The 12,410-nt window shown below is 35.4% G+C and overlaps 1 protein-coding gene across 6 annotated transcripts in view; it reads left to right on the top strand.

The window, feature by feature from the left end:
* ARHGAP20 (Rho GTPase activating protein 20) overlaps nt 1-12,410 on the top strand; it is a 215,923-nt gene that overhangs the window by 150,404 nt on the left and 53,109 nt on the right. For 5 of the 6 annotated variants that reach the window (XM_005215783.5, XM_059874706.1, XM_059874705.1 and 2 more), the window contains exons 5-7: nt 5,755-5,796; nt 6,733-6,817; nt 9,330-9,407. In XM_005215783.5, the coding sequence (XP_005215840.1) occupies nt 5,755-5,796; nt 6,733-6,817; nt 9,330-9,407 (205 nt within the window). The remainder of the gene's footprint in view (nt 1-5,754; nt 5,797-6,732; nt 6,818-9,329; nt 9,408-12,410) is intronic. The other variant, XM_059874707.1, reaches the window with a different exon arrangement.

Below are 12,410 nucleotides of genomic sequence, written 5' to 3'. Positions count from 1 at the left end.
CACCATTACCCTGATACCAAAACCAGACAAAGATGCTCCAAAAAAATTAGAGGTCAATATCTTTGATGAATAGACATGCAAAAACCCTTAGCAACATATTAGCAAATGGAACCAACAGTATATAGAAAGAACCATACACCATGATGAAGTAGGATTTATTCCAGGGGCACAAGGACAGTTCAGTATTTGCAAATCAATCAGTGTGATATGTCACATTAACAAATGGAAGGATAAAAATCCTTTCTGTGTCGAGACACAGAAAGTGTATTTGGCAGAATTCAACATCCATTCATGATAAAAACTCTCATCAAAGTTGGATTATAGAGAATATATCTCAGCATAATAAAGAACATTTTGATAAACCCAGACCTAATATCATGCTCAATGGTGAAAAGCTGAAAGCCTTTCCTCTAAATTAAAAAGAAAGACAGGGATGCCCACTCTTACCATTTCTATTTAACATGCTATTGGAAGTCTAACTCACAGCAATCAGACAAGAAAAAGAAAGGCATCCAAAGTGGAAGAGCAGAAGTAAAACTGTCACTATTTGCAGATGACAAGATACTATGTATAGAAAACCCCAATGTCTCCACCCAAAATTATTAGAACTAATAGATGAATTCAGAAGTTGCAGGATATGAGATTAATATACATAAATCTGTTGCTTTTCCATATACAAGTACTAAACTAACAGAAAGAGAAAGCAAGAAAAAAAATCCCATCTAAAATCATAGCAAAAAGAATATAATGCCTAGGAATAAACTTAACGTAGACCTATACACTGAAAACTAAAATATTCAAGGAAACTGAAGCTGATACAAGAAAATGGAAAGATCTCCCATGCTCTTAGATTAGATGAATTAATATTGTTAAAGTGGCCTCACAGAACTGAACAAATAATCCTGATATTCATATGGAAGTACAAAAGACCCTGAATTGCCGAAGTAATCTTGAGAAAAAAGAACAAAGCTAGAGGTGTTACCCTCCCAGACTGCAAATTATACTACAAAGCTACAGTAATCAAAACAGCATGAGCCTAGCCCAAAAATAGATACATAGATCAATGAAATAGAATAGTGATCCCAGAAATAAACCCACACACTTTCGGTCAATTAATCTACTACAAAGGAGGCAAGAATATACAATGGAGAGATTAAAGTCTCTTCAACAAATGGTACTAGGAAAACTGTACATCTATGTGTGAAACAGTGAGGTCAGAACATCCCTTCATACTGTAAATGAAAATAAAGACAAAATGTATTAAAGGCCTAAATGTAAGACCAGAAACCATGAAATTCATAGACGAAAACATAGGCAGAACAGTCTTTGACATAAACAGTAACTATTTTTTTGGATCTGTCTCCTAAGGCAAAATAAAGAAAAGCAAAAATAAAGAAATGCCCTTAAACTAAAAAGCTCTTACATAGCAAAGGAGACCATTGACAAAACAAAAAGACAACCTACAGAATGCAAGAAGATATTTGCAAATAATGAGTTCAACAAAAGATTGATATCTAAACTAAACAGTTCATACAACTCAGTATCAAAAAACAAACAGTCCAAAATTGGCAGAAGACCTGAATAGACACTTTTCTAAAGATGACTTACAGATAGCTAGCTAACAGCATATGAAAAGATGTTCAACCTTGCTAATTATAAGAGAAATGTAAATCAAAACAATAATGGGATATCACCTCACACTTTTCAGAATGGCAGTCATCGACAAGAACAAATGTTTTTGAGGATGTAGATAAAAGGAAACCCCTGTACTCTGTTGGGAATGTAAATTGGTACAGCCATTGTGGAAAACAGTATGGAGGCTCTTCAAAAAAAACTAAAACTAGAATTGCTATAGGATCCAGCGGTTCTACTCCTGGATATACATTCAGAAAAAAAGCAAAAACACTAATTCAAAAAGATTCATGTACCCAATGTTCATAGTGTCATTATAAGAGTCAAGATATGGAAGCAACCCAAGCGTCCATGAACAGACGAATGGATGGATAAAGATACAGTGCATATATACTCACACACAGGATGGAGTATTATTCAGACGTAAAAAAGAATGAACTTCTGCCATCTGCAGCAACATGAATGAACCTTCAGAATATTGTGCTTAGTGATATATGTCAGCAAAAGATAAATGTTGTATAATATCACTTATACATGGAATCAAGAAATTAAAATGAATGGAAATACAAAAGCAGAAATAGACTCAAAGATAACAGAAAATAAAGTAGTGGTTACCATGGGGAGAGAGAGGTGGGGAGGCACACATTACAGCTATGGGATTAAGAGATACAAACTGCTATGGATAAAACAGATAAGAACCAAGGATATATTGTACAGCACAGGGGATTATAATTAATATAGTAGCTTTTAATGGGATATAATGTAGAAAAATATTCAATCATTGTGTTGTACACCTAAAGCAGATATAATACTGGGTTGGCCACAAAGTTCATTTGGATTTTTCTATAACACGTTAAATGGAATTCAATTTAAATTCAACTATACTTCAATTAAAAAAATAATTAAAGAAAAACCTTTCAACCTAGAATATTATATCTAGCAAAAATATCCTTCAAAAATGAAAGTGAAATAAAATTTTTTTAAACTCTAAGAATTTACTGCCAGCAGAACTGTACTACAAAAACAAAAATGCTGACAGAAATTTTTCAGCCTGAAGTGAAATGATCCAAGAAAGTGGCTTGGATCTTTACCAAAGAGTAAAGAACATCAGAAATCATTTATATAAATAAATATTAAGAAAATCTAGTTCATGATCGCTTTAAAATGCTATTGGGCTAGCAGCTCAAGAAGCAGTCTTTCATAGCCAGTCACTCTAATATTTATAAGAAAACAAAAATGTAGACTAATAGTTTTGAAATCAAAGGCTGATATCAACTGTCAGAATCTCTAAGAAATTCCCAATTAAGTCAAATTGGGGGAAGAGTGGTCAATACATGTGAATTTTCCATGATTTACCTTGGGAAGTGGTGTAGATGCCACATCTTGAAACAGACTAAAAGAAATTTCTTACCTCTATCACTATGTGGATGCTTATTCACTATTTGGATGCTATTCACGCTAGGGTCTATCTCTGTCAGGAAAATAGGAACTTCTCCTTGGGTTTAAGACAAATACAATAATAAAGTGGGAACAGTGCAATAAAATGGGAACATTATTCAGAAGATAATGAAAGTATTTAAATCTGACAATGATCTATCTATAAGAGGAATCAGAATAACATTTTAATTTAGGTACCTAATATGAATCTTATTCTACAAATTCAGGTATGCCACAAGAGCCTGTTTATGTATCGATCAAATTAAAATCTACCTTGAGCCCCTATTTAGCCAGGCTTTTAGGAAATAAAATTTTCTTCTTTAATGGAACCCCTGTTTTCTTAGGGTAGAACCAGAATACAGGAGACTTCTGTGATGTCCTCGAAACAGATGAAATGCTTCTGACCTTCAGTCTCTTGTGATCTCTGCTGACGTTCTCTCTTTTATGCCCAGAGTTGGTTTTTGGCATCCATAGATGCTCTGATTCCTTGCCACCTGTGGGCTGCAAGTCTCTATTGATGTAAAATAAAAACCTTAGTTCCTAGGAGCAAGCCTCCCCACTTACTCCTTATAATCATTTCCTCAGGGAGCTTTCTGTCTCGTTAGGCACCTCAACTGAGTGGTGCATGGTTCCCAGCCAACTCTTAAGGGTAACAGATTCTGTCTCCTCCCAGGTTTAAGGGAGTCTTTCCTGTCTGTCTCACCCTTTTTCTTTCACTAAGATATACCACTTTCTTCTCTCCTGGCTCTTATCATAGGTGCTTATTAAACTCAGAGCTAGCCTTGATTTTGGAGTACTTCTGTTTTTAGTTCTATAAAAGTGCCTTGGAGAAGGCAGTGGCAACCCACTCCAGTACTCTTGCCTGGCAAATCCCATGGACGGTCGCTAGGAGTCAGACACGACAGAGCGACTTCACTTTCACTTTTCACTTTCATGCATTGGAGAAGGAAATGACAACCCACTCCAGTGTTCTTGCCTGGAGAATCCCAGGGACGGGGGAGCCTGGTGGGCTGTCGTCTCTGGCGTCGCACAGAGTCGGACACCACTGAAGCAACTTAGCAGCAGCAGTAGCAAGGAAAGAGAAGTCCTGGATTCTTGCCTAGAGCAAGAGATAGCGGAACTACAAAATTACCAAATCAATTTCAATGAGTTGACCTGATGCACTTAAAAATTTGTTCCTTTTGATTAACTCATTACTCACAATTACTGTATATTCAAACAATGGAACGCTGTACAGCAATGAGAATGAACAAGCTAAAACCACATACAGTAATATGGCTGTCTCACAAATATAATGCTAAATGAAAGAAGCCGTGTACAAAAATAGCACATACTATATGGTTACATTTATAAGAAGTGCTCAAACAAACAAAACTGTTCTGTTTTGTTAGAAGTCAAGATAGTGGGAACTAGTGCCTGAAAATGAACACAGGGACACCTGAAAAGGTGGTTTTCTGTGGAATATGGGTGTGAGTCACATGGGTATGTTCAATTTGTGAAAAATTTTCAAACTGTACTTTTAAGCATTCTACAGTTTGTGTATCTTACATGTCAATTAGAAGTTTTAAAAAATGCCAAAAAAAGTTTTAAAAAATACTATGTGTTTAAAGGGGTGATCTTCTTAATTGCTTTGAAAAAAGTTTAAAAGTCTAAAGAAAACACACCCTTTTTTTCAACATAAATTTTTGCTAAATAAATGCAATATTTGACATTAATGAACCTAGAAAATCTTCTGTTTATGAAAGAAGGCGTAAAAGATTATAAGCATTATGAAAGATGAAAATTGGTCAGTGGCAAAAGAGATACAGTGCACTTTGGAATGACCAATTCTGGGAGATTACTTATGGGGAAAATTGTAAGCAACAAAGAAACAAATTACAAATATTTGTTAAGTGTATTTTTCTGGAAGAAGAAAATAACTAGTGTTTCCAACTTCTTTGAGAAGGTTAGAAATATGATTTTAAGAGCTAATGAGTAACAAGACCATATAGAAATAAACTTTATTTTTAAGAATTAAATGCAGCAGTGACTTCAGCAGGAAAATTAATAGTTATTTGTTTAAATGAATTGATCTTAGATGATTATAGTAATTAAAAATAAATTTTGTATTAATTCATTGGCTAAATTTTAGTCCTACCATATGTATAGAGAAATAAATGTTTCTTTTGCTGACAATAAACTGGTTTCTGAGCCAAGGTATTTCCATCAATATGCCAGATTTCTCCTTAATCTCTTTAATCTCAAAAGAAACATAGTTTTTATTTGCATGCCACTGAAAACTACAAAAACACTCTGAGATAATTACAGATGTGGGTGTTGAAGCTTAGCGATGTTATGTGATATGTCCATAATGATACATATTGCATGTATTTTTGAATGCATGCAATTTTTGAATTCCCAGTCATTTACCTTTTCCACTATCAGTATACCACTTGTAAAAGAGCCATGAAGTAGAGAAGTGGGTCTGTCTTGGATCCATCCAGGAGGTTTTAATAACACTATGCTTGACTGTGTAGTTCTTCCTAATAGCCATTTCACTTCAGGGTTCTTTAGGACACAGTTATGCCAAGCTTGCAGCCATGTGGGCCCATATCAGTAACAGGCTGTTGTTATTCCATCTGAATTTAAAAAGTTAAAATAAGTATTTTGCGTAGTTTAATTTTGTCTCCCATTTTCTTATTGCAGTTCTCCAGAACAGAAGGACAAATGGCTCTCTCTCCTTCAAAGGTATTTTTTTTTTAGTATATATTTTCTAATTCTGTAAGGTATAATTACACCTTAATGAAGTAAATGAATTAAGGTTTTTTCTGCAAGAATGTGCCCCAAGCTATCCCCCTTCACCTTAATAGAAATTGTTCATTTGTCCTCAAAATAAGCTGTTTAAACTGTACATTAGCTACTGCTTACTGTAAGTAATGTTCTCTGATTACATGTATTTCTTTCTTACTAGGAAGGAGAATGTTGAGGTCTGGTTAGATCATTCTAGACAGAAATTTATCAATAATCTTTCCCATCTCTTTCTGTGTTCCCAGCCTACCATTTGGAGCTAACAGTTTCCTCAAAGCATGTATTATTTCCGTTTCCATTCATGGAGGTTTTCTGCTGAGCCCCTCAAAATTCAATTATTATCCCAACCTTTGAGCATATGGACTAAAATGATCAATTGAGGCTCATCTCTTATTCCCATAGTCCTTCCGTCCTTCCTCTCTGCTCTCCCTTCCCAAGCTTGGAGAAAACCAAGGTGTATAGCTCAATGAGAAGTAAAAGCCCATTGTTTTGGTTTGGTCTAGTAAAGTAGTATATATGCTCCTGTACTTATCACTAAGATAAGTGCTAAGTGGACAGTCCAGAAAATGTAGGGAAGTGTTGAGGATAAAGCATCACCAAAAGATGTCTTAACTGGACTGTGCTTCCCAAACCTCTTTTAAAATGGATCTCCTCTGTTCTTCTTTGTGCCTATGCCTAATGTCCTGAGAAATTTTTTTTTTAATTCTCTTCCAACCCATAATGTAATCTGACTTTGCTGAGTCTTTCCATCTGTCTTTTTAAAAATAGCACATAAATATATTGAAAATATTAGCAAAATAGAATGCTTTAAAAATAAGCCATTAGCAAAATCCATCTGACTCAGTGTTGTTTTGGGTTGTTGTTGCGTTTGATTAGATACATCAATCTAGAGAAAGAAAAGGACTACCCGAAGAGCATTCCCCTCAAAATCTTCGCCAAGGACATTGGGAATTGTGCCTATGTAAGTGTTTCTAAGTCAGAACATTAAATTCTAAGTCCCTGCCTAAGGCAGAACACCTGGATAGAAAGAGAGACAGGCAGGCAGACAGGCTGGGTATGTGCTGTGGAAGGTAGGCATTTAGAAAAATACATTGTGAGAAGGTATATTTCCCTGGGTATCTGTGTTGTACATATGAAAAGTAACCCTAGAGAAAATGAAGTGAGAGAAATTCATATTAACTCAGTATTTAACATTTACACTTGGTAAGATTATTGCCTGTCAGATGTCTCTGTCCTTCCTCTAACATTAATGCTTCTCTGGATCTTTTCAGTAGCAGCCACAGAGGCTCGTAGTAAAGACATTTCCACAAGGAGATATTTCCTATTAGTATTAAGCAAGTTTTCCAACCTGTCACTTCTTAAGTTGAGAGTAAGTTTTGGAAAGTTCTTCATTCTTTGAGTTTTTAGGTATTGAATTCCTCAGCTTAACAAATGGATGAGCCGAGAGAGATAACATTTTTAATGAATCAGCACAGATTTTATCATTTTGGTCAAAATAAAAATTAAGTTTGTTTATCCCTAAGTGTTATATGCAATCTTATGACTGAAATATAGTCCAAAATGTTGTCGATAATGCACAAAATAGAAATGAGCATTTTTATGATACTGTAGATTGTCACACTTCTCAGCAGCTCTGTTTTATCACTCATATCCTGCTTCAGTTCGTGATGATGTGACACACGGTCTTTTGCTCTCTGAAGTTGCTCCATGGCAAGAGTCTCCTTACAGGGAGCCCTGCTTCCAGAGTGATTCCCCCCACATAGGAGTGCATGTATGAGAGGCATTCATTCTCCTTGGCCTTTAGTTATGCACAACTTGTTAGTGAATTCTGCTAATGTGGGAAAAAATAGCCACATGCTCTAGTTAAATTGCTATTTTTTTTGTTTACTAGCCAAAGAACATGCATCTGCTAAGAATTCATTTGTTTTTTCTACCAGAGATGCATGCAAGAAAAAAAAAAAAAAACACATCCTGTAACTACTATTTTGAACATATATACCTAATATTAAGAAAAATCATTATTTTAGAAACCAGATACTTTGGGAGTGGTTATTAGTGTTATAGGATAGGTCTTTCTGGTGGAAGACAAACACTGAGCTTTCCCTGTTCATTTCTGATACTTTTGCTTAATCCTTGAAACTATAAGGAATGCAGTTTGAAATCAGTGAATGAATTTCAGAAGCAATTTGTTATTGTATTTATAGAGAATAAATACAAGGATAGATAAGTGATGAGTTATCAGTGGATTTCACTTAGCTTTATTTTTAGATCATTCTGTTTCCATTTATTTTACTTATTTGTGCCATTTAAGCCTTATCAGGGACACAGCACTAATTGCTTATTTATATGATAATTAGAATATGTAAAATCTACCTATGTGCATAGTAAATCCTTCCTTTTTAATGTTTATTTTATAATGGAGTATAGTTGATTGATTTAACAATGTTGTGCTAGTTTCAAGTGTATAGCAAAGTGATTCAGTTTACATACACATGTATCTATACTTTTTCAAGTTCTTCTCCCTCTTGGTTTATTAAAGAGTATTGAGCAGAGTCCCTTGTGCTATATAGTAAGTAGGTCCTTGTTGGTTATCTGTTTTAAATATAACAGTGTGTGTGTGTCAATCCCAAATTCCCAATATTTATTTCTTTTTTGATAGCATAGCATTGTCTTATTTTTAAATAATGTCTTATAATTCAGTGAACTCTATAGGTAATCTCATCAATTCCATTTCTCTTGTTGAGAACTATTGATTTTTAAGCAGTAATCTCTCAGTGTAGTTGAGCATTTAACACAGGGATATTATAGATACTCTATTCAGTAGCAGAGTTGGTAACAGAATTGAGTTTTCTAAACTGTTCAGTTTATTTGCCAGATTCTTTGGTTTTAAGGCCTCTTCAGATTTCAGCAGTGAGTCTCGGCAGCCACAGTGCCTGACATACAGAAAGTGCTCAATAAATAGTGCTTTTAATTCCAAACTTTAAATTTTGTAACCAGTTCTTATTCTGATTTTGTCTAAACTGATTTTTTACCATACAAAGAAATAAAAACCCACACTGTGAAAACAGTGCTCAGAAAAAAATGGAAAATAGTTTAATGTTCTCCCTTTTTTATCACATGTTGCTTTATGGAAATAGTCATAGACATGATGCAGAGGACCAGCCTCTCTGACTTTTTGTTTGGTTTCGAGAGTGGTCCATGTAATCTCTCTGAACTATATTTATTCTTTTTCTTTCTGGCTGAAGATCTCATATTTTGAGTCATATTTTAAGAGGAAGAGATGTTTTATTAAAAGGAATACTATAAAAATTGAATGAAAATAAATTATAATCAAGGATTTGTGTTCTACCTAAGTGGTACTTTGTCAACACTTGAAATCAAGATTTGCCTGTGGATAATCATTTGACAGTAATTATTTGTTCCCCTGGTTTAAAATCCTTTATTTATATCTGTATTTCTTTTTTTCTCCACAGTCTAAAACTATAACAGTAACGAATTCAGATACAGCAAATGAAGTTATCAACATGTCACTACCAATGCTAGGGATAACTGTAAGTTACTCTGCTAGATATTCTTAATTAAAAACAAACTTTGATGCTTTGTGCTTAGCCACTCAGTTATGTCCGACTCTTTGTGACCCCGTGGACTGTAGCCTGCCAGGCTCCTCTGTCCATGGGGATTCTCCAGGCAAGAATACTGGAGTGGGTTGCCATGCCCTCCTCCAAGGGATCTTCCCAACCCAGGGATTGAACCCACGTCTCGTGCATTGAAGATGATTCTTTACCATCTGAGCCACCAGGGAAGCCCTTTATTTGATACTTTAGATTATTATAAATACTATCCCTTCCATCATAAGACAGCTGATTCTTAGAGGTACCAAAGTCATATTTTGTTCTCAAAAGTATGGAAAATAATGACAACAGTTTTTATTCTTTTTGAGAGTTTTGTTTTCTTTTGAACTGAACTATAGTTGAATTATAATATTGTATTGGTTTCAAGTGTACAACATGAGTGATTTGATGTTTTTATGGATTATACTCCATATCAGTTCAGTTCAGTCGCTCAGTCACATCTGACTCTTTGCGACCCCATGGACTGCAGCACGCCAGGCCTCCCTGTCCCTCACCAGCTCCCAGAGTTTACTCAGACTCAGGTCCATTGAGTAAGTGATGCCGTCGAACCATCTCATCCTCTGTCATCCCCTTCTCCTGCTGCCTTCAATCTTTCCCAGCATCAGGGTCTTTTCAAATGAGTCAGCTCTTTGCATCAGGTGACCAAAGTATTGGAGTTTCAGCTTCAACATCAGTCCCTCCAATGAACACTCAGGACTGATCTCCTTTAGGATGGACTGGTTGGATCTCCTTGGAGTCCAAGGGACTCTTAAGAGTCTTTTCCAACACCACAGTTCAAAAGCATCAATTCTTCAGCATATAATTATTGTAAAATATTATCTATATTCCCTATGCTATACATTGCATCCGTGTATCTTAATTTATTTTATACCTAGTAGTTTTATACCTCATAATCCCCTTCACCTACCTTGCCCTTCCTCCTAACCTACTCCTCATTGGTAATGGTAGTTTGTTCTTTCTATGTATGTTCCTCTTTTGCTGTATCTGTTCACTTGGGGTTTTTTTTTTTTTGGATTTTACATATGAATGAGTGCATGCAGTATTTGTCCTCTGTCTTAACTTATTTCAGTAAGCACAATACCTTCCAGGTCTATTCATGTTGTGTTGCAAATGACAAAATTTTCATTCTTACTTATGGCTGAGTAGCATTCCATTTTTTATGCACACATATACCACATATTCTTCATCCATTTGTCTATTGCTTGACATTTGGATTGCTTCAATATCTTGGCTATCATAAGCAATGCCACTGTGAACATTGGGGTACATATATCTTTTCAAATTAGTGTTTTTGTTTTCTTTGGATATATACACAGGAGTAGGCTGACTGCATCTCATGGTAGTTGTAGTTTTTTGAGGAGCCTCCATCCTGTTTTCCACCAGGGCCGCACCAGTTTACATTTTCACCGGCAGTGTACAAAGATTCTTTTTTCTCTGCATCTTTGAACACTTTTGTTATTTGTGGTTGTTTTGATGATAGCCTTTTTTTGTTTTGTTTTTGCATTTGAGTGTCCAGTTACTCCAATAACAGTTTTTAATATTTACTTCTTTAGCTGCATTGGGTCTTCGTTGTGGCGTCGGGGCTCTCTAGAGTTACACAGGCTCCAGAGCGTGCGGGCTTCAGTAGTTGCTGTGCATAGGCTGCTTTCTTTGTGGCAGGTGGAATCTTAGTTTCCTGACCAGGGATCAAACCCACATCTCCTGTATTTGCAAGTCAGATTCTTAATCAGTGGCCACCAGGGAAGTCCTGATGATAACCTTTCTTAAAGGTGTGAGGTAATATCTCATTGTTTTGATTTGCATTTCTCTGATACTTAGTGATGTTGATCATCTTTTCATGTGCCTGTTAGCTAGCCACCTGCAAGCCATCTTTGGAAAAATATCTGTTCAGGTCTTCTGCCCATTTTGGGATTGGATCAGTTTTTTGATATTGATTTGTATGAGCTGTGTAAATATGGATTTAAATCCTTTATTGGTCATATCATTTCCAAATATCTTCCCCCATCCTGTAGGTTATCTTTTTGTTTTATCACTGGTTTCCTTTGCTATGCAAAAGCTTTTACTAATTTAATGAGGTCATATTTCTTTATTTTTGTTCTTATTCATTTTGCCTTAAGAGATAGATCCAAAAAAAACATTGTTATGATTTTAAAAGTGTTCTGCTTATGTTCTCTTCTAGGAGTTTTTGTTTTTCAGTTCTTAACCTTTAGGCCTTCAATCCATTTTGAATTTATTTTTGTATGTGTTAGGGAAAATATTCTTATTTTATTTTTCACATGTAGCTGTCTTATTTTCCCAATACCACTTATTGAAGAGACTTTATTTTCCCCATTGTGTATTCTTTCATACTTTGTTGTAGATTAATTGACCATGTACACATGAGTTTATTTCTGGGTCCACTATCCTATTGCATTAATCTTTGTGTGTATTTTTGTGCCAGTATCATAACAGTCTTGATTAACTATAGCTTTTTAGTATTATTTGAAGCCAAGGAGCATTTTTTTTTTCCAAGATTTCTTTGGCTATTCGAGGTCTTTTGTGGTGGTTCCATACAAATTTTAAGATTATTTATTCTAGTTCTGTGAAAAAATGTGTATATTTTGATAGCGTGTGCATGCATGCTAAGTCGCTTTAGTCGTGTAGGACCATAACCCTCCAGGCTCCTCTGTCCATGAGATTCTCCAGAACGGTACTGGGGTGGGTTGCCACGCCCTCCTCCAGGGGATCTTCCCGACCCAGGGACCGAACCTGCATCTCTCATGTCTCCTGCATTGGCAGGGGATTTCCTTACCACTAGTGTCACCTGGGAAGCCCATATTTTGATAGGGATTATATTTATTTTGTCATTTATTTATATCATCTTCAGTTTCTTCTATTGATATTACATAGTTTTCAGTGTATAGGTCTTTCACTTGGAACAGT

Source organism: Bos taurus, chromosome 15 (assembly GCF_002263795.3).
Source record: "Bos taurus isolate L1 Dominette 01449 registration number 42190680 breed Hereford chromosome 15, ARS-UCD2.0, whole genome shotgun sequence".
NCBI classification, from domain to species: domain Eukaryota; kingdom Metazoa; phylum Chordata; class Mammalia; order Artiodactyla; family Bovidae; genus Bos; species Bos taurus.
Note: the sequence above shows the minus strand (reverse complement) of the source record. Positions and strands in the feature narration are given on the sequence as shown.